Genomic DNA, 21,327 nt, shown 5'->3' with positions numbered 1-21,327 from the left:
CTTGACTTTTTCACCTTATCACCATAGTGATAAATGAGAGTTACACAGCTAATTACACTGAACCAAAATATTAACGCAATATGTAAAGTAATTGGTCCCATGTTTCCATGCGCACAAAAAGGTTATTTCTCTCCGATTTTTTTGTTTACATCCCTGTTAGTGAGCATTTCTCCTTTGCCAAGATAATCCATCCACCTGACAGCTGTGGTATGTCAATAAACTGATTAAACAGCATGATCATTACACAGGTGCAGCTTATGCTGAGGACAATAAAAGGCCACTCTAAAATGTGCAGTTTGTCACACAACAGAATGCCACAGATGTCTCAAGTTTTGAGGGAGTTTGCAATTGGCATGCTGACTGCAGGAATGTCCACCAGAGCAGTTGCCAGAGAGTTGAATGTTAATTTCTCTACCAAAAGCTGCCTCCAAGGTCGTTTTAGAGAATTTGACAGAACGTCCAACCAGTCTCACAACCGGAGACCACGTGTAACCACGCCAGCCCAGGACCTCCTCTTCCGGCTTCTTCACCTATGGGATTGTCTGAGAACAGCCACCCGGACAGCTGATGAAACTGTGGGTTTGCACAACCAAATCATTTCAGCATAAACTGTCAGAAACCACCTCAAGGAAGCTCATCTGAGTGCTCGTTGTCCTCACCAGGATCTTGACCTGACTGCAGTTAGGCATCGTAACCAAGTTCAATGGGCAAATGCTCACCTTTGATGGCCACTGGCACGCTGGAGAAGTGTGATCTTCACGGATGAATCCCGGTTTCAACTGTACCGGGCAGATGGCAGACAACGTGTGTATGGCATTGTGTGGACGAGCAGTTTGCTGATATTAACATTGTGAATAAGGGTGTCCGATGGTGGTAGTGAGGTTATGATATGGGCAGGCATAAGCTACAGACAACGAACACAATTGCATTTTATCGATGGCAATTTGAATGCACAGAAATACCGTGATGAGATCCTGAGGCCCATTGTCGTGCCATTTATCCATCGCCATCACCTCATGTTTCAGCATGATTATTCACGGCCCCATGTCGCAAGGATCTGTACACAATTCATGGAAGCTGAAAATGTCCCAGTTGGCCTGCATACCCACCAGACCCGGTAACCCATTGAGCATATTTGGGATGCTCTAGATCAGTGGTTCCCAAACTTTTTATAGTTCCGTGCCCCTTCAAACAATCAACCTCCAGCTGCGTACCCCCTCTAGCACCAGGGTCAGCGCACTCTCAAATGTTGTTTTTTGCCACCATTGTAAGCCTGCCACACATACACTATACGATACATTTGTTAAACATAAGAATGAGTGTGAGTTTTTGTCACAACCCGGTTCGTGGGAAGTGACAAAGAGCTCTTATAGGACCAGAGCACAAATAATATAATACATCATTTTGCTCTTTATTTAACCATCTTAAATATAAAACCGTATTTGTTAATCGAAAAATATGAATAACTCACCACAGGTTAATGAGAAGGGTGTGCTTCAAAGGAAGCACATAACTCTGCAATGTTGGGTTGTATTGGAGAGAGTCTCACATAGGTATGTGGTGGCCTAGAAGGCCAACATCCCAGGGTCGCCTCTTGACTGTTGACGTTGAGACTGGTGTTTTGCGGGTACTATTTAATGAATCTGCCAGTTGAGGACTTGTGAGGCGTCTGTTTCTCAAACTAGACACTCTAATGTACTTGTCCTCTTGCTCAGCTGTGCACCGGGGCCTCCCACTCCTCTTTCTATTCTGGTTAGAGCCAGTTTGTGAAGGGAGTTGCACCACGTTGTACGAGATCTTCAGTTTCTTGGCAATTTCTCGCATGGAATAGCCTTCATTTCTCAGAACAAGAATAGATATTCCATTAAAAAATCTGCCGTTTCCAGCTACAATGGTCATTTACAACATTAACAATGTCTGAAATACACTGTATTTCTGATCAATTTGCTGTTATTTTAATGGACAAAAAAGTGATTTTCTTTCAAAACAAGGACACTTCTAAGTGACCCCAAACTTTTGAACAGTAGTGTGTGTGTGTATATATATATATATATATATATATATATATTTTTTTTTAATGTGAATCACATTTTTATTTTGCGTACCCCCGATGGCATTGCGCTTGGGAGTACCTGCTCTAGATCGATGTGTACGACAGCATGTTGCAGTTTCCGCCAATATCCAGCATCTTCACACAGCCATTGAAGAGGAGTGGGACAACGTTCCACAGGCCACAATCAACAACCTGATCAACTCTATGTGAAGGAGATGTGTCGCGCTGCATGAGACAAATGGTGGTCACACCAGATACTAACTGGTTTTCTGATCCACGCCCCCTTTTTTTAAGGTATCTGTGATCAACATGCCCAGTCATGTGAAATCCATAGATTAGGGCCTAATGAATTTATTTCAATTGACTGATTTCCTTATATGAACTCTAACTCAGTAAAATCTTTGAAATTGTTGCGTTTATATTTTTGTTCAGTGTAATTGTTGTAAAGGTGTGTCGACGGTGGACAGCGTTCCGTTTGTGCGTCTAACGCCCTCTGTCATCTCTGATTTATTACGGGGGAAGTGCCTCCTCGTCTGCCACCGTCAGCTGACCCTTAACAGGCCAGTAGAGCTGATGAGGAGGAGTGGTCTGCCTCTCTTTCTCTTTCTTTCTCTCCCTCTCTTTCTCTCTCTTTGTCACAAAGTTGATCTGTTTATTTCAGCTAAACCCGGATTCTGTGGTCTCTCCTGCTGCTGCACCGATTCACCCCTCTCTCTTTCTCCCTCTCACACAGTGCCAGATACCGATAGAGAGGGAAAGAGCGAGAGAGAGGCAGACATAGAATAGAGAGGCTTTTGTCGACAATCTGGTTAACAGCATAACAAAAGCCTCCAATGTGTCTGGCACCAGATGGATAGGCAGCAACTAAAATACAGGCAGAGAGACACTCTCCATGTTGGGCCCAGACCTGGATTCAAACACTATTTGAAATTATTTCTTTTAGCTGGGCTTGATTAAGCTTGCCTGGCTTAATGGACCATCTTGCAGTCTAGGGGGTTAAGAGCAAACGCTGAAAGTATTTGAAAGATTTCAAATGGATGTTGAATCCAGGACTGGAAGAGAAGAACTGCGTGTTGGGCCCAGTAGAAAGGCAGACAGACAGACAGGCAGCAGTGTCACGTTGAGGTTGAGACTCATAGAGATGGAATCAGCACAGCGTAGAGAACTGTAACTGCCCCAATCCCTCATTCTCCCTGCTTTCCTCTCAGCCCCTCTTAGCCCAGGGTCCACAGAGACACGGGGAGCAGGTCTAGGCGTAGGGAAGCTACAGCTGTGTTCTGACCATGGGGATGAGTAAGTCTGAGACAAGGACTGGGTGAGGGAGGGAGGGAGAGAGGGGAAGGATGGAGAGAAAGAAGGAGGGAGTTTCTGGAAGAGCAGTAACCTTTGGGATGATGAGTGCGTTTCCCATTACCGTCCTGACACAGGATCCGCCGAGATGATTTAATGGCGGCATTTTGTTTTTGCTGACTTCATTCCTTTTTTTCCTCTCCTCCACCATTAAAAGAGAAGACAAAAGGCATACCAGGCTAGGGCTGTGCTGCTGTGTGGGTAGAGTAGCCAAGCAGCTCAAGTCTATTATTCCCCAGCCAGCTTCTTCCTTCCCCTCTCTTATCCCACGGATTCCACCGTCGCAGTGTGTGTGTCCGCTCACTTCCTGGTTGCACCTCCTTCCTCCTCTTATCCTTCTCTCCTTTTTTTATTCCCTTTTTCCTCCCCTCCTATGTCTCAGTGACTACACACTAGGATGAATCACCCAACCCCCAGAGGTGCCTTATATCCTAATAGTGTGGGGTTTGCCCCAGCGCGCAGACAGATGTACACTGTTAAGGAGTGTGCGCCTGTGTGTCAGACTGTGTCTTCCCTTCCTGTAACAGAACATAAGGCCAGGGGGTGACAGCACAGAGAGGCCCCCAGTGAGCAGGCTCAGGCACTAGTTAGGTCAGTCAGAGGCTAGAGGGGTGAGGCTCTACCTGCAAAGCAGAGGCCACAGAACTGCTGGTGCTACTGCTCCAATCCACACACGCACATAAACTCTGAGCTCGGCCACTGAGGCCCCCTGCTGGTGGACTAGGGGAATAGCAGCCTCATGGCCACCTAGGTGAATTATCAGTCCCTGGCAGGTCCAGACCTGGGTTCAAATCTATTTGAAGTCTTCCATTTTCTTTCAGCATTTGCTTTAGTCTGCCTCGAGTGCCAGTTGGGTAGGGTTTGCACTTTTTGACTGTTCTATTGGTTCCATTGCTCTAGGCAAGGTATTTGAACCCAGGTGAAGGCAGCTTGTGGCTACCCCACTATAGTATCCTGTCTCCTTGTAGTGAGTGAGTTGTCCTAACGAGCTTGTAAATTCCTTGCAATGGTGTCTCTGTCTCACCACATTCATTACCTCCTCCTGACCACCTTGTAAAACAATGTCTCTTTAATAATGTCTCAGCACCGTCCCACCGCCCCGACACTAAATCAAAAAGTGAGAGGCTATAGGAGAAGACCAATAATCCACTCCCTCCGTTTCTATGAAGATAATTCACAGAACTACTTTGTCACGGGGTGGGACGTGGGAGTCGATGGCTGAGCGCTTTGTGGCGCATTGATCTTCCGTCACGTGAACACCCTCCAGGTAATTGCACTGCCCTAGTGTGATAAATTCTTCCCCGTTGTTTCAAACACTCTGGGGGCTTCGGCGCCGCTCCTCCTGCTCTGGCTCGTGAAGAAGAGCGAGTTGGGAGGCCTGGGATGAAGAAAATAAGTCTGGACTGTTCCATGCATGGACTACACTTTCTCTTTGCATGTGGTGCAACAAAGACGTAAATAAGTCACGTATCAAAGGATCACCGGGCCGGATTCGATGTGTTGTCATCAGGGGGTTATTTGTTTTCTGCTCAACATTCTTTTAACCAAGGGAAGACTTTGTGAATGTTTTTGACAACCGTGATGGTTTTGATGATAAAGGTGTTGATGATGATAACAATGTTGAAGTTGTTGCTGCTGTTGGTGATGAGGACCTTGATGATGATGATGCTCTTCATCCTGGAGTGTGATATTCAAGGCCAACCGACGCCACGTTGTTTTCCATTTAGTTAATCCACAAAGAGTCTAATCAAAATACTGCATGCAGATTAATCCCCAAACAACTAAACAACATTTAATTACCACTAACAAACATTTAGCAAATTAATATTTTCTTGACTTGACTCATTAAAGTGTTTTCCCCATTTATCTGATTTAGACTACACTGCTTGTTATGTTGCACTTTGGTTGTCCAGCAGCTGTGCCATAACCACTAATATGACTCTCCCCAGAGTAGAACCCCTGCATGTACACTGAACAAAAATATAAACACAACATGTAAAGTGTTGGTCCCATGTTTCAAGAGCTGAAATCAAAGATCCAAATGTCATTTTAGAGAATTTGGCAGTGCGTCCAACCAGCCTCACAACCGCAAATCACATGTAACCACACCAGCCCAGGACCTCCACATCTGGCTTCGTCACCTGTGGGATTGTCTGAGACCCGGACAGCTGAAACTGAGGAGTATTTCTTGTCTGTAATAAAGTATTTTTGTGGGGGAAAACTAATTCTGATTGGCTGGGCCTGGCTCACAAGTGGGTGGGCCTATGCCCTACTAGGCCCACCCATGGCTGCGGCCCTGCCCATTCATGTGAAATCCATAGATTAGGGCCTAATTTATTTGAATTTACATATTTCCTTATATAAACTGTAACTCAGTAAAATCATTGAAATTGTTGCATCTTGCGTTCGTTTTTTTCTGTTAGGGCTTAAAGTGCATCAGAGTACTACTTTTTCTAAAATAATCTTATGATCATGTACCTGTGTGTACATTTACCTATACTGTAGATAAAGTACTTATATTTTGTATCCCAGCTGCAACCTAGTTGTCTAACCCAATGGTCTTATCTCAGTTGAGTTAAGGTTTGCAGATGCTTTAAGCAGTAGTACTTGCCTACAGTTAAACGTCTGTAATTGCTCTGATTCCTTTAATATCCAATTGTAACTCGCATGGCTTAGGTACCCCGCGAATCAATTGGATCTGACTTCCTCCCAACGTCTCTATGGTAAAAAAAAACTGAAATTATTCATTTAAATGTACTTTGAACGAGGATACACCTTCAAGATAGCCTTCTGACTTAAACACATCCTTTTAACTTTAAACCCTGTGAATCCCTTTTCTTTGTGTCATATCCGTATAATCTCGCTAAAATGCCCTTTGATTTCATTTGGTCGTGTCTGTGTGTGAGGCATCGGCCGTGATCGCCTGTGGGTGAGGAGGAGCAAGTCTAGGAGGACCCCTGTAGGGGCCACACGCTCCAGAGCACACCCTTTGAAGAAGGGAAATGTGATGTGAAGTTGAGAGACCTGTGATGAGAGCTGATCAAACCAAGGCTAATCCACCTGCTTGTCATCCCACTGATAGAGAAGGGGAGGGAGGGGGAGAGGGAGATACAGGGGAGGATGTGGCACAGAGGAGGGCCCCTAAGAACTCCTGTCAGAGATTAAACAGCAGATGAAAGTGGATACGAGTCGCCCGCCGAGAGCAACATGTGTAGCAGACAAAACCAATCAATCGCCCACCTCACACCCAATAAGATTACATCAATCAATAACCGCTCTTATGAGTGATTGGATTCTGTCTCCTTCCAGAGGAGAGGGAGGAGGGGAGACGAGCGAGCGGCTCAATTTTCCCAATGATTAAAGCAGAGACAAATTGGTTTGATAACATCAAGGACCTTGCTATGGCTGAGTCTATAAGGGCAGTGTTCAGAGCAGATAGAGGTTGACCGACCACGTACAACGGACACAGTCAGTGAAGAGAAGGGTGGGATGGTGGGGCAACTGCATCACTTAGCTCTCAGACCAACTAGCCAATGACTGGCCTGCAGCACTAAACATTTATATGAGCTCATTGAGGAAGAAGAGGAAAACAAGTGGTAGCATATACAATGAAAAAGTAGTGGGCCTAAAACTGATCCTTGGGGGACACCATAGATAACTGTTATCATACCTATTGTAATTGCTGAGATATAACGTATGAATTGTGAAAGGAACACAGAATTGTTGTATGTTGTGAAATGTAAAAAAAAGAATAGTACTCCTAGATATAAATGCATTTAATAAAAGATCCTGACTCAAATTGAATGAAAACTGGAAAACAGAAAGCGATGCAGAACAACAGAAAGGAAAGGTTACTTCCTCTTGAACTTATTGCAAAACGCAGGTCTCGTCATTTAGAATTCCTATTAACTAATAATCATCTCCTCACCAGCCAGCAGCCAGTCAGTCTGCATCAATGAGCAGTGTTTTAATTCAAAGATGCTCACCGAGATACACAACAAACAGTACAATAGGTTCATTAAGGTAAAGTAATTAAAAGAAGTAAACGGAGCAAAGTGTCGTGCTCACACACTCGCCTAATAAAACAAAAGAAGCCTCCTGTGAGTTGGGAAGTGTTGTGTGTGTGTCTCCTCTCTCTTGGCCCTGTACAGATGGAGATTCATGATCAATCAATTGGTGGTTGTGTGCAACAATCAGAGGATAGCTCATTAGCGCCACAGACACACTTGTGGTCATTTGTCTTCTATTCACTGAGGAGGCCAGAGGGTGCTTTAAATTCCCCTTGTTTCCTTGAGGCCGATATGCCTGCTCAGCCCATCCAGTGTGACTGTGTGTGTGTGTGTGTGTGTGTGTGTGGACCACCTACCTCTGCAGGTTCCCTGCTGATGTGCACCAGCTGTTCGGCTCTGCTACAACTTAGTAAGATGCCAATTATCTACCAATGAAACTGTTACTCTGGTTTTAGTCAATTGAACAGGTTTAGGGCTGACACAGAATAAACTTGGTCCTGGACTAAAAACATGCATTAAGGCCCTGAAACCAGCTATTGATGTGCAAATAGAGGACGTGTCATCCACACCCCATTCTCAACACTAAAATGTTCCCTACTGCATATTCCCTAAACACTATCACCAGTCACACACTCTCGGGATTTATGCATATGATGTTAATGTACTTAATTCCAGACTCTAAACTCAATTATTTACGCTTCATTAGTTAAAGAAGATGATGAACTGAACAGACTTTAACACCCATTAGCTATTCCACCAACGACTCATGGTATGGTGGAGAAACGTTTATCGTTGTATAGGTTTAATAGGATGTGAACAAAGCAGTGGTTACTGGTTTCCTCTGGTGTTTTCTCTTTTAACTGCAGATCATGTAAGAGAGGCTGTTCTGAGCTGACAGTCTGCTGCTGACGGCAACTCGTTGCTACATTGCCCTGTCACAGTGAATATATGGAGGAGATAGGGACAGAGGAGAGGGAGGAGAGAATTGACGTATACAGACACAACTAGTATGTAAAATATGTGGCTGCCGTGGAATGAATTGGGAATCACATTGATATATGGACGTGGATGTTTACTGCTTAATACCTCGGGGTTATGGAAGATAGATTACCTATTTTACATGATGTGAACGCCGTAGTAGCAAAACTACGTCCTCTGGCTACGTTTTCCGGGAAGCTGTGTTTGAGTTGGAGGTTTTATTTTATCTTCCATTCCTAATGTATTTTTTGTTTACTGTCTGTTTCAGTGAAGGTACAGGGAATTTAGATGCCTTACCTTTTCGTTTTCTACCTTCATGATATGGCTGCTAATGGCTGCTACACTAGTGTCTTATTACTTGTACTACTGACTTCCTACACAAGGCAGTTGGTAGACTTTTTATTTAGCAATACTTGCTTTTGCACACTACAGCATGCAGTCTTTCAACAGACTTTGCTTCTTTGCGTTATTAGCAGTAGCTTTTTGGTCTAACTGTGTACATATGTACATCCTATATTCATATTCAGATATTCTAATCAACATGGGCAGGTTGCCTTCTCAATTTGCTTCTGGCCCGACTACTGTACAGCAATTTGTAGGAGCGTTGATTGATCACCCATAGATTTCACAATAAACCCCTGCTCAGAATATTGACAGGGAGGTGTAACAGAGATTCAGCTGGGGGGTGGCTTAGTTTAGAACGATCCACTGTGGTGGTTGATCCTGTGGGAATGGAAATAGTATTGTCTGTTTGAAACAGCTAGGCCACTGTATGTGGAGAACTGCTCTAGAAACACAGTGGCTCTGCTGTGGCGAGATGTGTTCTTCTTACAACAGTCACCTACAGTCCTGTGTGACAAGGTCAAGGGGCGATGTCCATATGATGGGGATGCTTCCTCATTAGTGTGTGTTGTAGACTAAGGCCTTTATTTATAATAGGTTGTTTTATTAGAGTAGGGGTTCCTGGTAGTTGTTGCTGTGAAAAGGGATCCTCTAACAGGAGGTGCTGGATTCAACCCTCCGCAAGGTCACCTGTCGTCATCACAACTTCACTGGGACTTAAATACCAGTCTGGTTATGTTTTTCTCTCTGGTTCTATATGTTGTTGTGTTACAGTCTCTCTATCCGAGACTTAAAATACAATCATGTCTATTGGATTTTCACGTAGCCTAAATCATGCATAGATGTCCATGAGACATTTACACAGAAATTCATCCTATGTGGTTCTCCTTCCCCAAGTCCCTCTCCCTCCCTTCTCTCCCCCTCTCCTCCTCCTCCTCCCATTATAGACACGGGGCGAGAGAACAGATTGACCTCCCTGGGCTGCAATCTGGTTGATCAGATTTCCATAGAAAAATCTCAATCCCCCACATTGATTAGGACATAATTAGTTAATCATGAACTAGTAGGAGAAAAGGGAGAGAGGGAGTAAGAGAAGGGGGAGGGGGGAGTTGGACAGAAGGGCATTCAGGCTCAACCAATGGACTCTCATGAATGCTAAATGTTTCGTTTTAGTAGTCTCATTTCCAACACAGAAAGACTCCTTCAGGTACACACACATATACAGTGTACACACACACACACACACACACACCTACTTTACAATCTTTACTGTATTTATTATATTCAGAATATTGATATGATGACTGATCAATTTCTTCCCTCTAGTACTGTGAGAAATGGGCTACTGACCAAAACAATTATCTAAAAACCATATTAGTTTTTTACTGCCTGTATTGTAAGATTGTAAAACCCTGTTGTCTAACCCAAGGACACCATGGTAGTAACATTTAAGGGTGGTTAACAGGCTTGTGTAATGACACAGCTATCTGGCTAGCCAAGCCAAGCTGTGTAAGGTCAAGGGAAGGAGTAGTAACAGTGGGTTTTTGATTTCATTAGCATCTGCTCCCTGACAACTACCTGCCCTGTCATTATCTGTCAGTCTTAGTGTGTTTAGTTTATTAGGATCCCCATCAGCTACCGCACATGCAGCAGCTACTCTGCAGTAGCTAGGTCCACGTAAAACGTACAAATACAGTTATAGACAAGAACAACATAAGATATTACATAAAAAAATGTAATAAGATATATATATAGGAAAGACACCAAGAGACAACAAAAATGCTATTTAAACACTATTCTTATATAGATATTAATATTCTTAAATACTGTACAGTTAAAGTAGATATTTAGAGAGAGCAGAGGCGCTGTGATACAAGATGTTTTATCTGTTTTTTAAAGCTACATTTGTTTTTTGCCTGAGTATCCTCTGGTGGCTGAGCATTCCATGATGACAGGGCTCTCTGAGCGACGCATTAAATCTGTTTTTGGTTTGGGTACAGTGAAGAAACCCATAGCGGTGTGTCTGCTGGGGTATGGATGTCTGTTTGAAGTGTATGCTAATAGATTATACAAGTGGTTAGGCATTTTAAATACACACATGTTTCTTAAGTAGAAGAGAAGTAGTCCATTTCTCCTCAACCCTCAACCATGAAGGACTATCATGCATGTTGTGGATGTTAGTTCTGTATGTGCAGTTAAGGCCAAGGGGGCTGCTCTGTATTGAGCCAGCTGCAGATTTACTAGGTCTTTCTTTGCTGCACCTGACTATATTACCGGACAGTAATCAAGATGGAACAAGACCAGAGCCTGAACAACTAGTACAGTTGATTTGTGTCAAATTCACACAAACAAATGTTTTAATAAAAGATATACCTCTCGGGGCCTCCAGAGTGGCGCAGTGGTCTACGGCACTGCATCGCAGTGCTTGAGGCATCACTACAGACCCGGGTTCGATCCCAGGCTGTGTCACAACCGACTGTGACAGGGAGTCCAATAGGGCGGCGCACAATTGGCCCAGCGTTGTCCAGGTTAGGGGAGGGTTTGGCCGGGGGGGGCTTTACTTGGCTCGTCTCGCTCTAGTGACTCCTTGTGGCGGGCCGGGCGCCTGCAAGCTGACTCTGGTTGTCAGTTGAACGGTGTTTCCTCCGACACATTGGTGCGGCTGGCTTCCGGGTTAAGCGGGCGGGTGTTCAGAAGCGCCGTTTGGCTGGTCATGTTTCGGAGGACGCATGACTCAATCTTTGCCTCTCCCGTTGGGGAGTTGTAGCGATGAGACAAGATCGCAATTGGATATCACGAAATTGGGGAGGAAAAGAGGGTAACAAAAATCGAACAACAATAACTTAGTCAATATGACTTAACCATGATAACTGACCATCCAGTGTTTCTCCTAGGAGTTCAGCTTCTTCAACTTGTTCAATGGATACACCCTTCATGCACAACTCCAGTTGAGGTGTAAGAGAACTAAATACAATTATTTTGGTTTTTGATGTGTTTAAGACCAGTTTACTGTTAATTACCCATTCTGACAGTAACTCTTGCTAAGAGTCTCATTGAGCTCACTGGCTGTAGGTGCTGATGTATAGAGCAGTGGTTCTCCAACTTTTTTGGTTACTCTACCACCAACTGAATTTTATCCCTGAACTACCCCCTCGTGTACGTTTTACAGTCTTCTCAAGTACCCCCTGTGGATAGGCCAAGTACCTCCAGTTGGGAACCACTGGGGTAGAGTGTGCAATCATCAGCGTACATAGTCATTTTAGCTTCTTGTAAGACAAGAGTAACGGCCCAAGGCAACTGTCCCAAGGGATCTTGCACTGTACATATCTGATGTTAGAGAAGGTTCCATTGATGAATACTCTTGAGTTATATTGGAACTCTGTGCGTGCGTGTTTGTGCGTGCCTGCGTGGGTGTTCCACTGTATGTAACACCTGCCCCACCTCTCCTCTCTCCTGTAGGTGTGATGAGTGTTGTCTGTGCTACCACTTTGGCTGTCTGGACCCTCCCCTGAAGAAGTCTCCCAAGCAGACAGGATACGGCTGGATCTGCCAGGAGTGTGACACTTCCTCCTCCAAGGTGTGTGTGTGTGTGTGTGTGTGTGTGTGTGTGTGTGTGTGTGTGTGTGTGTGTGTGTGTGTGTGTGTGTGTGTGTGTGTGTGTGTGTGTGTGTGTGTGTGTGTGCGCACACGTGGTTGGCATGCATAGGCACACTGGGTGGTGGTGATGATGTCTTCTTTTGGCATCACATTATTGAAGCAGCAGTTAAACAGCTGAATATTAACCTACAAGAAATCTTACTAGGAAATATATAGTTATATGGGTATTAAGGATCAAAGGGAAAGAAATGTGTGTTTGAAGTGGTAAGAGTCGAGCATGGACAACAGCCATGGCTTCACTTAAATGTCCCGATCTTCTTCCCGGATCCATTCAGCAAAGGGCTGGGCTATCTCTGCTATCTCTGAGCAACAGGGTGTACTGTAGTTAGTATGACATGACAGCTCCAGCAACTGCAGCAGAAGCATGCGTCTCTGTGTCTTTTTACCTTGAAACCAAACCTGACAGCGAGCCAAAATGGCCGCCACCAATACCTGTCTCCTCATAGCTACCTCCTGAAGCGCTACTGCTCCATTTCCATCCCTTTTAACTGAAAATGGCAAGTCTCACCAGAAGCACTTTTTCATTTTTTTCTCCGTTTGCATTTTAAATAATGTTTTTCTTATTGAATTACAGTGTAATCAAGGGTAGCATGCGGCAGCTTGTGAACCTAATTAAGTTGATAAATGTAAAGCGCATTTCAATTTGTCCAGGAAAGGGCATTCCTATGTGTGTGGAAAATGGGGGTTAATTGATGTTGCAGAAGGAGGAAGAGAAACATAAAAGCCTGAGCCATACTGAAAACGCTGCATGCTGGGAATGAAACGTTAAATTACAGACAAAATGTAAAGGTTAAAGCTCAGTTAAAATGTTAGATAGCAGAGTTAGTGGAGGGTTACAATGTTAGATAGCAGACTGTAAATGTAGAATGTTAGATAGCTGACTAGAGTAGTTGTTGTAAAAGCTTGTTTGTTGTTGTAGTCCTGTTTGGAATGCGTCGGTGTACATGATCAACAACTGTTGTTGTTTCTGCCCAACATTATAGTCCTGTATGTTTGTATTTTTATATTGTTCTCATAGCTCTAGTTCAACAAGAGTGCCAGGCTGTTTCGCAAAGAGATAATACACATTAATATAACCCAAATAGTTTTTACAAAGCGTATAAGCATATATAGAAATGAAACCCATTTTCATGCGTAGAGCTGCACTCGGGTAATAAAGAGGCATGTTGAGAGCATTACAGACCAGAATATACTGCCTGTGTGTACTGCTGTGGTGTAAATAGCCATAGTATTAGTCAAAGAGGGTGGAGAAAGACTCACAAAACTATCCTGCTGTTGTTGTGTGTGGAGTGTGTTGGTCTAAACAGAGGCTGTAGGAGAGGACACACACTCAGTGGAAGAAACGCACATAATGGAAAGGAGCTTTTAAGTGGTGAAAGCTGGAAAAGAAGGGAAAGGGAAGGGGGGCACAAGTCTTTGCTTTTTAAATGTGCTGCTGCTCGAAGCCTGCTGAGAGAGAGAGTCCTCCAGAGACCCCCAGGACCAGACCCAATCCTCTTTAATCACCCCCGTGCAACACACATACCAAACGCACACGGGAACAAACACACACAAACACATCAAAACAAACACATTGCAACAAACCCATTGACGGAATGGAACAAACACACACACACACACACAGACCTGCCCCCTCTCTTGTTACGCACATGTTTCATCCCCACACTCCTGTAAGTCACTCTGGATAAGAGCGTCTGCTAAATGACTCAAATGTAAATGTTTAAAAAAAAATCTAAAACCAAACGATATCGACTTTAGCTGAAGTGTTAAACTTCTAGCTATTTCCATTTATTTCATTGGTAATCATGTGAATCCAAGTCTGAGCAACAGTGTATGATAAAAGTGTTTGTCAAAACATTTCACAATCATTACATACCTTCAGCTTGTTTGTACGAATGCCACAATTTCCTATTTTTTATAAAAGACACACATGTTCTAAAAACGTAATGTGTTTTCAGGTATTAAGTCGGTAATGGGCGGAAGTGAGTGTTGGAGATAATTGCCTCGACTTTGCACTCTGGGAGATGAGAGCAGAATTTAAGGGAAGTTATTCTATAATATGCAGCTTGTAAATGCCAAGCCACTGCTGCATGCTGTGAATCGCTTGTGCCTGTGGGAAAGGAATGGTGCTTTAAATGGCAACTTTAAGTGCAGCTGAATCATACCTGACCGACTGTCTCAAATGTGATTTACATGGTGAGAGAAGCCAAGGGGGGCGGGTGGCTGGGTGGGTCACACAGAGCTGTGTCAGCCTGTTGGTCTGACAGTGGGGGAAAGATGTAGCTCTAGCTAGATGATCAGAACGTGCTGCAAAGTGGAATTTGACTTGTTATCCCTCCCGCCCTGACTGACTGGTAGCTGAGTGGAAGGAGCTTAAATACGGAAGGAAGAATGGAACTGAAGGAGGTAGGTAGGTTGGGAGTAGGGACACAGGAGCCAGCCAGCGAGTCAAAGTAAACTGGATGTATGTTGAGGTTACACAATATTTTAAGTTGATTAAGCTTGAAATAGTTGATGCACCTTTTTAACTTGTCTTTTTTTTAGTTCAAACAACAAATATTTGTTTGACAATACATTGCACTGTGTTCATGTCTTCGCTGTCTTTTGAATAAAGCACACAGATTAGCCTGTGAACTATTAGTCTGATCCAAACATTGGGTTGACGTAGTAGCAATATTTCACTTGATGAGTTTGGTCCATGATCTTGTGGACCCCACGTGTTGTCATATTCTCTAACTCCCATCCATCCTCTCTCTGTGTATCAGAGTGTTTGTCTCTCTTGATTAATACTGCGATGTCTCTTGTATTATACAATGCTTTTGTATTATGAATTGTCGTTCCCCGCGTCTTGAAATTAGGAGTGGCGAAAAAACAAACGTTTTTTTACGGTTGTAAAATAGTTTGCGGTTGTATGTAGGAATGCGCTCGTTGGTGTCAGCAGTTGCACACATTTCTGTTTGTGCGTGTGTGAGTGTGCGTGCGTGCGGCTAGGCCAGGGTGATACAATTATTTATTAGGCAGCCTGGAGTTCATTACGGGTCCCTGGTTCTCCCTGCCTGCCTGGCTTAGATAAACCTGTGGCCTGACCAAGACCACAGTTCTAAATCCCTGCCTCCCCCTGTCACCCCAGGGCCTGGCTCAGTAGATCCCAGTAATAAACTGACAGTCATGCCGTAATATACGGATGGCCTTTCATTCCAGAGCCCGTTACTCGGCCGCCGTGGTGCCGAGGGGGACTTGTTTAAAGCTTTATTTTACACCCTGCATCGTGTTGGTGGCCACGGCGCCACTCGCCTGCCTGCCTGCTCTCTCGCTAGACGCCTCTGTAATGTATCAGGCCCGGAGATGAGGAGAGGCAGTTGCCCAGGCAGCAGTTAAAGCAGTTGAAATGCTCTGCAGCCGGTGGACGGTGGGTTAGTGTGTGGGCAGAGCTTCTTTAGATACACTTTAGACTTTTCTTGTCATCAAAAGACTTCAAACTTCTGCAATTACTGTCCGTGAAAGAGTTATGTTGTTTTCCTCTTCAGTTCATTCAAGGCCAAGAAACGACCAAGTGCAAAAAGGCAATTTTTCTGTAAAGTTGCTGGTTTTGTGTGTGTGCGTTACTGTGTGTGTCCGTTACTGTGTTTGCGTTTCATTGGATGATATGAGCCGTTCTAGGAGGGGGACCTAGTCTAGTGTTTTGACGTTGTTTACAGGTGTTGCAGTTAATGTTGTTTTTGCTGCACTTTATTAGTCATTCAAAATGCCACCCTATTCTCTATGCGGGCCCTGGTCCAAAAATAGGGAACTATTAGAATAGGGTACCATTTGGGACCCACTCTAAGTGTTTTGTAATTGTTTACAGGGTTGCAGTTAATATGCGTTTGGGTGTTGTTTTGATGTTCTACCCATTTCGGAGGATGATTACCTTTTACACACAGACCCATCAATCAGAAGGCTTCATGGCTTGACCTGTGAAAGTAGCTAATTAAGTTAGCCTAATTAACTTAATGAAGTGTCACACTCTGCCGGCTTTACTAGAGGAGAGGAAATTGAAATAAAAATAGGGATCATTACTCATCGGCTGGAAGGACATTTATAACACACGTCTGATATGAGAGATGGGAGGACATTTATAACACACGTCTGATATGAGAGATGGGAGGACATTTATAACACACGTCTGATATGAGAGATGGAAGGACATTTATAACACACGTCTGATATGAGAGATGGGAGGACATTTATAACACACGTCTGATATGAGAGATGGGAGGACATTTATAACACACGTCTGATATGAGAGATGGAAGGACATTTATAACACACGTCTGATATGAGAGATGGGAGGACATTTATAACACACATGTCTGATATGAGAGATGGAAGGACATTTATAACACACGTCTGATATGAGAGATGGAAGGACATTTATAACACACGTCTGATATGAGAGATGGGAGGACATTTATAACACACGTCTGATATGAGAGATGGGAGGACATTTATAACACACATGTCTGATATGAGAGATGGGAGGATATTTATAACACACGTCTGATATGAGAGATGGAAGGACATTTATAACACACATGTCTGATATGAGAGATGGAAGGACATTTATAACACACGTCTGATATGAGAGATGGAAGGACATTTATAACACACGTCTGATATGAGAGATGGGAGGACATTTATAACACACGTCTGATATGAGAGATGGGAGGACATTTATAACACACGTCTGATATGAGAGATGGAAGGACATTTATAACACACGTCTGATATGAGAGATGGGAGGACATTTATAACACACGTCTGATATGAGAGATGGGAGGACATTTATAACACACGTCTGATATGAGAGATGGGAGGAGATGGCCAGACAATGTTTCACCAACTAACCTCAGATCAGGTTTTATCTCAACAACAAAATCATCTGTTAGTATTCTATTGATCTTTCTATTGAGAATCCTTTCCCCCTCAGTTTGAATGTCAATCTCTTACCTTGGTCTAGCACAGGTGAAAACAAGAATCGCCTTGTACTAGTGCATGATCCCTACACTATTCGCTCTATTCCCTCCATAAGGGCACCTGCATACCTTAAAGGCTGACCAGATGAATCAGCCTCAACAAGCGACTCGTTCTCAATCCAGCCAAGCGGCTAAAGCATGATCATCTCATAAATGGAGGTTGTATTTCACACACAGCCCAGGTTTAACCAAAGTTTAGTGTGATTTAAAGGCAAGAGGGGATGGCTAAACTCGACCATGGGGACTGCTGTAGCAGCGGTCTGTGGCCCAGTGGTGGCCGGGTAGGCTGGGAGAGATGCTGAACTGAAGACGGAGGGAAAATCAATGACCAGAAGTCACCTCCATCACTTTAACTAGCCCTCCCCGGCCCCCACGGGCCCCCGGCCGCCCCTCTCGGGCCAATTTGCAGAGAGTAAACAGTGTTGTGTGATCTGTGATTGCTGCTCTGCTGGGGTCCCCAGTGACCACCTCTATAGGACCATTACTCAGGAGCCAAGTTGAATAACCCTGTTACATGGTGGCCACTTCACTACAGGGACCTCCTACAGCACAGTACATGCTGGATGGCCATGAAGTAATAGACATTCAGACGCCACCACCATCTGAGATGTGCTGAGACGGCATAGTAACCCTGTTGCCAGATGGCCACTTCACTAGAACCCCCTACTGTAGGCTAGGTTACATGTCTAACACACGCAGACTAGAGCAGACCATGAAGATGGGAAGAAAGTGGGACTATGCCACCACTCCCTGAGATGTGCTGAGACAGCATAATAACCCTGTTGGACCACCTCCACTACTTACTGGAAGTATACTCAGCTCCCAGGACCACCTCCACTACTTACTGGAAGTATACTCAGCTCCCAGGACCACCTCCACTACATACTGGATCTATACTCAGTCCCCAGGACCATCTCCACTACATACTGAAAGTATACTCAGCTCCCAGGACCGCCTCCACTACATACTGGAAGTATACTCTGCTCCCAGGACCACCTCCACTACATACTGGATGTATACTCAGCTCCCAGGACCATCTCCACTACATACTGGATGTATACTCAGCTCCCAGGACCACCTCCACTACATACTGGATGTATACTCAGCTCCCAGGACCATCTCCACTACATACTGGATGTATACTCAGCTCCCAGGACCACCTCCATTACATACTGGATGTATACTCAGCTCCCAGGACCATCTCCACTACATACTGGAAGTATACTCAGCTCCCAGGACCACCTCCACTACTTACTGGATGTATACTCAGCTCCCAGGACCATCTCCACTACATACTGGAAGTATACTCAGCTCCCAGGACCATCTCCACTACATACTGGATGTATACTCAGCTCCCAGGACCGCCTCCACTACATACTGGATGTATACTCTGCTCCCAGGACCATCTCCACTACATACTGGATGTATACTCAGCTCCCAGGACCACCTCCACTACATACTGGATGTATACTCAGCTCCCAGGACCATCTCCACTACATACTGGAAGTATACTCAGCTCCCAGGACCATCTCCACTACATACTGGATGTATACTCAGCTCCCAGGACCATCTCCACTACATTCTGGATGTATACTCAGCTCCCAGGACCATCTCCACTACATACTGGATGTATACTCAGCTCCCAGGACCACCTCCACTACATACTGGATGTATACTCAGCTCCCAGGACCACCTCCACTACATACTGGATGTATACTCAGCTCCCAGGACCACCTCCACTACTTACTGGATGTATACTCAGCTCCCAGGACCATCTCCACTACATACTGGATGTATACTCAGCTCCCAGGACCACCTCCATTACATACTGGATGTATACTCAGCTCCCAGGACCATCTCCACTACATACTGGATGTATACTCAGCTCCCAGGACCACCTCCACTACATACTGGATGTATACTCAGCTCCCAGGACCATCTCCACTACATACTGGAAGTATACTCAGCTCCCAGGACCACCTCCACTACTTACTGGATGTATACTCAGCTCCCAGGACCATCTCCACTACTTACTGGATGTATACTCAGTTCCCAGGACCACCTCCACTACATACTGGATGTATACTCAGCTCCCAGGACCATCTCCACTACATACTGGATGTATACTCAGCTCCCAGGACCACCTCCACTACATACTGGATGTATACTCAGCTCCCAGGACCACCTCCACTACATACTGGATGTATACTCAGCTCCCAGGACCATCTCCATTACATACTGGATGTATACTCAGCTCCCAGGACCATCTCCACTACATACTGGATGTATACTCAGCTCCCAGGACCACCTCCACTACATACTGGATGTATACTCAGCTCCCAGGACCATCTCCATTACATACTGGATGTATACTCAGTCCCCAGGACCACCTCCACTACTTACTGGGTGTATACTCAGCTCCCAGGACCACCTCCATTACATACTGGATGTATACTCAGCTCCCAGGACCACCTCCACTACATACGGGAAGTATACTCAGCTCCCAGGACCACCTCCACTACATACTGGATGTATACTCAGCTCCCAGGACCATCTCCACTACATACTGGATGTATACTCAGCTCCCAGGACCACCTCCACTACTTACTGGATGTATACTCAGCTCCCAGGACCATCTCCACTACATACTGGATGTATACTCAGCTCCCAGGACCACCTCCACTACATACTGGATGTATACTCAGCTCCCAGGACCATCTCCACTACATACTGGATGTATACTCAGCTCCCAGGACCACCTCCAGTACATACTGGATTTATACTCAGCTCCCAGGACCATCTCCACTACATACTGGATGTATACTCAGTCCCCAGGACCACCTCCACTGGATGTATACTCAGCTCCCTGGACCACCTCCACTACATACTGGATGTATACTCTGTTCCCAGGACCACTCTCTGAGGCTGCTTATAACCTCTTTGCAATGCGATTTTGTTAGAAAAAATGTGATTCACATTTTTAAAATATTTATCCCCCCCAAAAAAATATATATACATTTTTATTTTTTTCTTCACATTTTCAAACAATCCATTTGTATTTTCTAACGGGGCTATACATTTGGGTGAGGTTTTTTTCTCACCTGAGTAGCCTCGTTTCACTGCCAAAAATAAAATTAAACCATCTAGTGTTCATCGAAATAACAACACAATGTCAAATACAGGTAGCCTAGTCAAATAATTAACATCCAATCACATTAACCGTTACTCTCTAGCGGGAATTCCACTAACGGTCCGTATGTAGGCAAACGTAGCTGCAGCTCTTTCCGTTTCCTTAAATGGATAAATGGTAAAGAAAAAGTAAGGCCTGCATCCATGGAGACACATACCAGCTCTACAGGTAGTACTGCTACTACCAGCAGTACTACACCTGCACCTGTTGACGACACAAGTTGTTCTGCTTCCACGAGCACATGCAAAGCTAGCATCTGTAATTCTACATTTGTTGTTAGCCCAGCTAGCATGGACACTGACAGTTGTGAATCTGATGCAGCCGAAGAGCTACTGCCTCCTTACCTGGGAAAGCACCGAACAACAGTCAGGGACGTTGGACCATCGAAGAGGCGCAAAAATGATGAGAACTACATTGATTTGGGGTTCACTTATATTGGGAGTAGTGCCTTTCCTCAGCCACAGTGTGTTATATGTGCAAAAGTACTATCTCACAACTCGATGAAACCTTCACTCTTGTGCAGACATTTAGAAACAAAACATGCCAATTTGAAAAATATGTTTTTTGAGCGAGAGTTAAGACAACTTTCGAGTAGTAAGACATATAAAAGCAACAGATACCATTAATAAGAAGGGGCTAAAAGCGACTTATATGGTGAGCTACCGAGTGGCTAGGACAGGCAAGCCCCATACTATTGTGCAGGACTTAATTATTCCTGCTGCCGCGGATATG

At 44.5% G+C, this 21,327-nt stretch overlaps 1 protein-coding gene across 1 annotated transcript in view; it reads left to right on the top strand.

Moving 5' to 3' along the window:
* Positions 1-21,327, top strand: part of LOC120027043 (PHD finger protein 14-like) — a 111,403-nt gene that overhangs the window by 53,667 nt on the left and 36,409 nt on the right. Inside the window, exon 16 of the mRNA XM_038971888.1 lies at positions 12,193-12,310. Coding sequence (XP_038827816.1) covers positions 12,193-12,310 — 118 coding nt within the window. The remainder of the gene's footprint in view (positions 1-12,192; positions 12,311-21,327) is intronic.

This window comes from Salvelinus namaycush, chromosome 32 (genome assembly GCF_016432855.1).
Source record: "Salvelinus namaycush isolate Seneca chromosome 32, SaNama_1.0, whole genome shotgun sequence".
NCBI lineage: Eukaryota > Metazoa > Chordata > Actinopteri > Salmoniformes > Salmonidae > Salvelinus > Salvelinus namaycush.
This window is presented reverse-complemented; position numbering and strand designations above follow the sequence as displayed.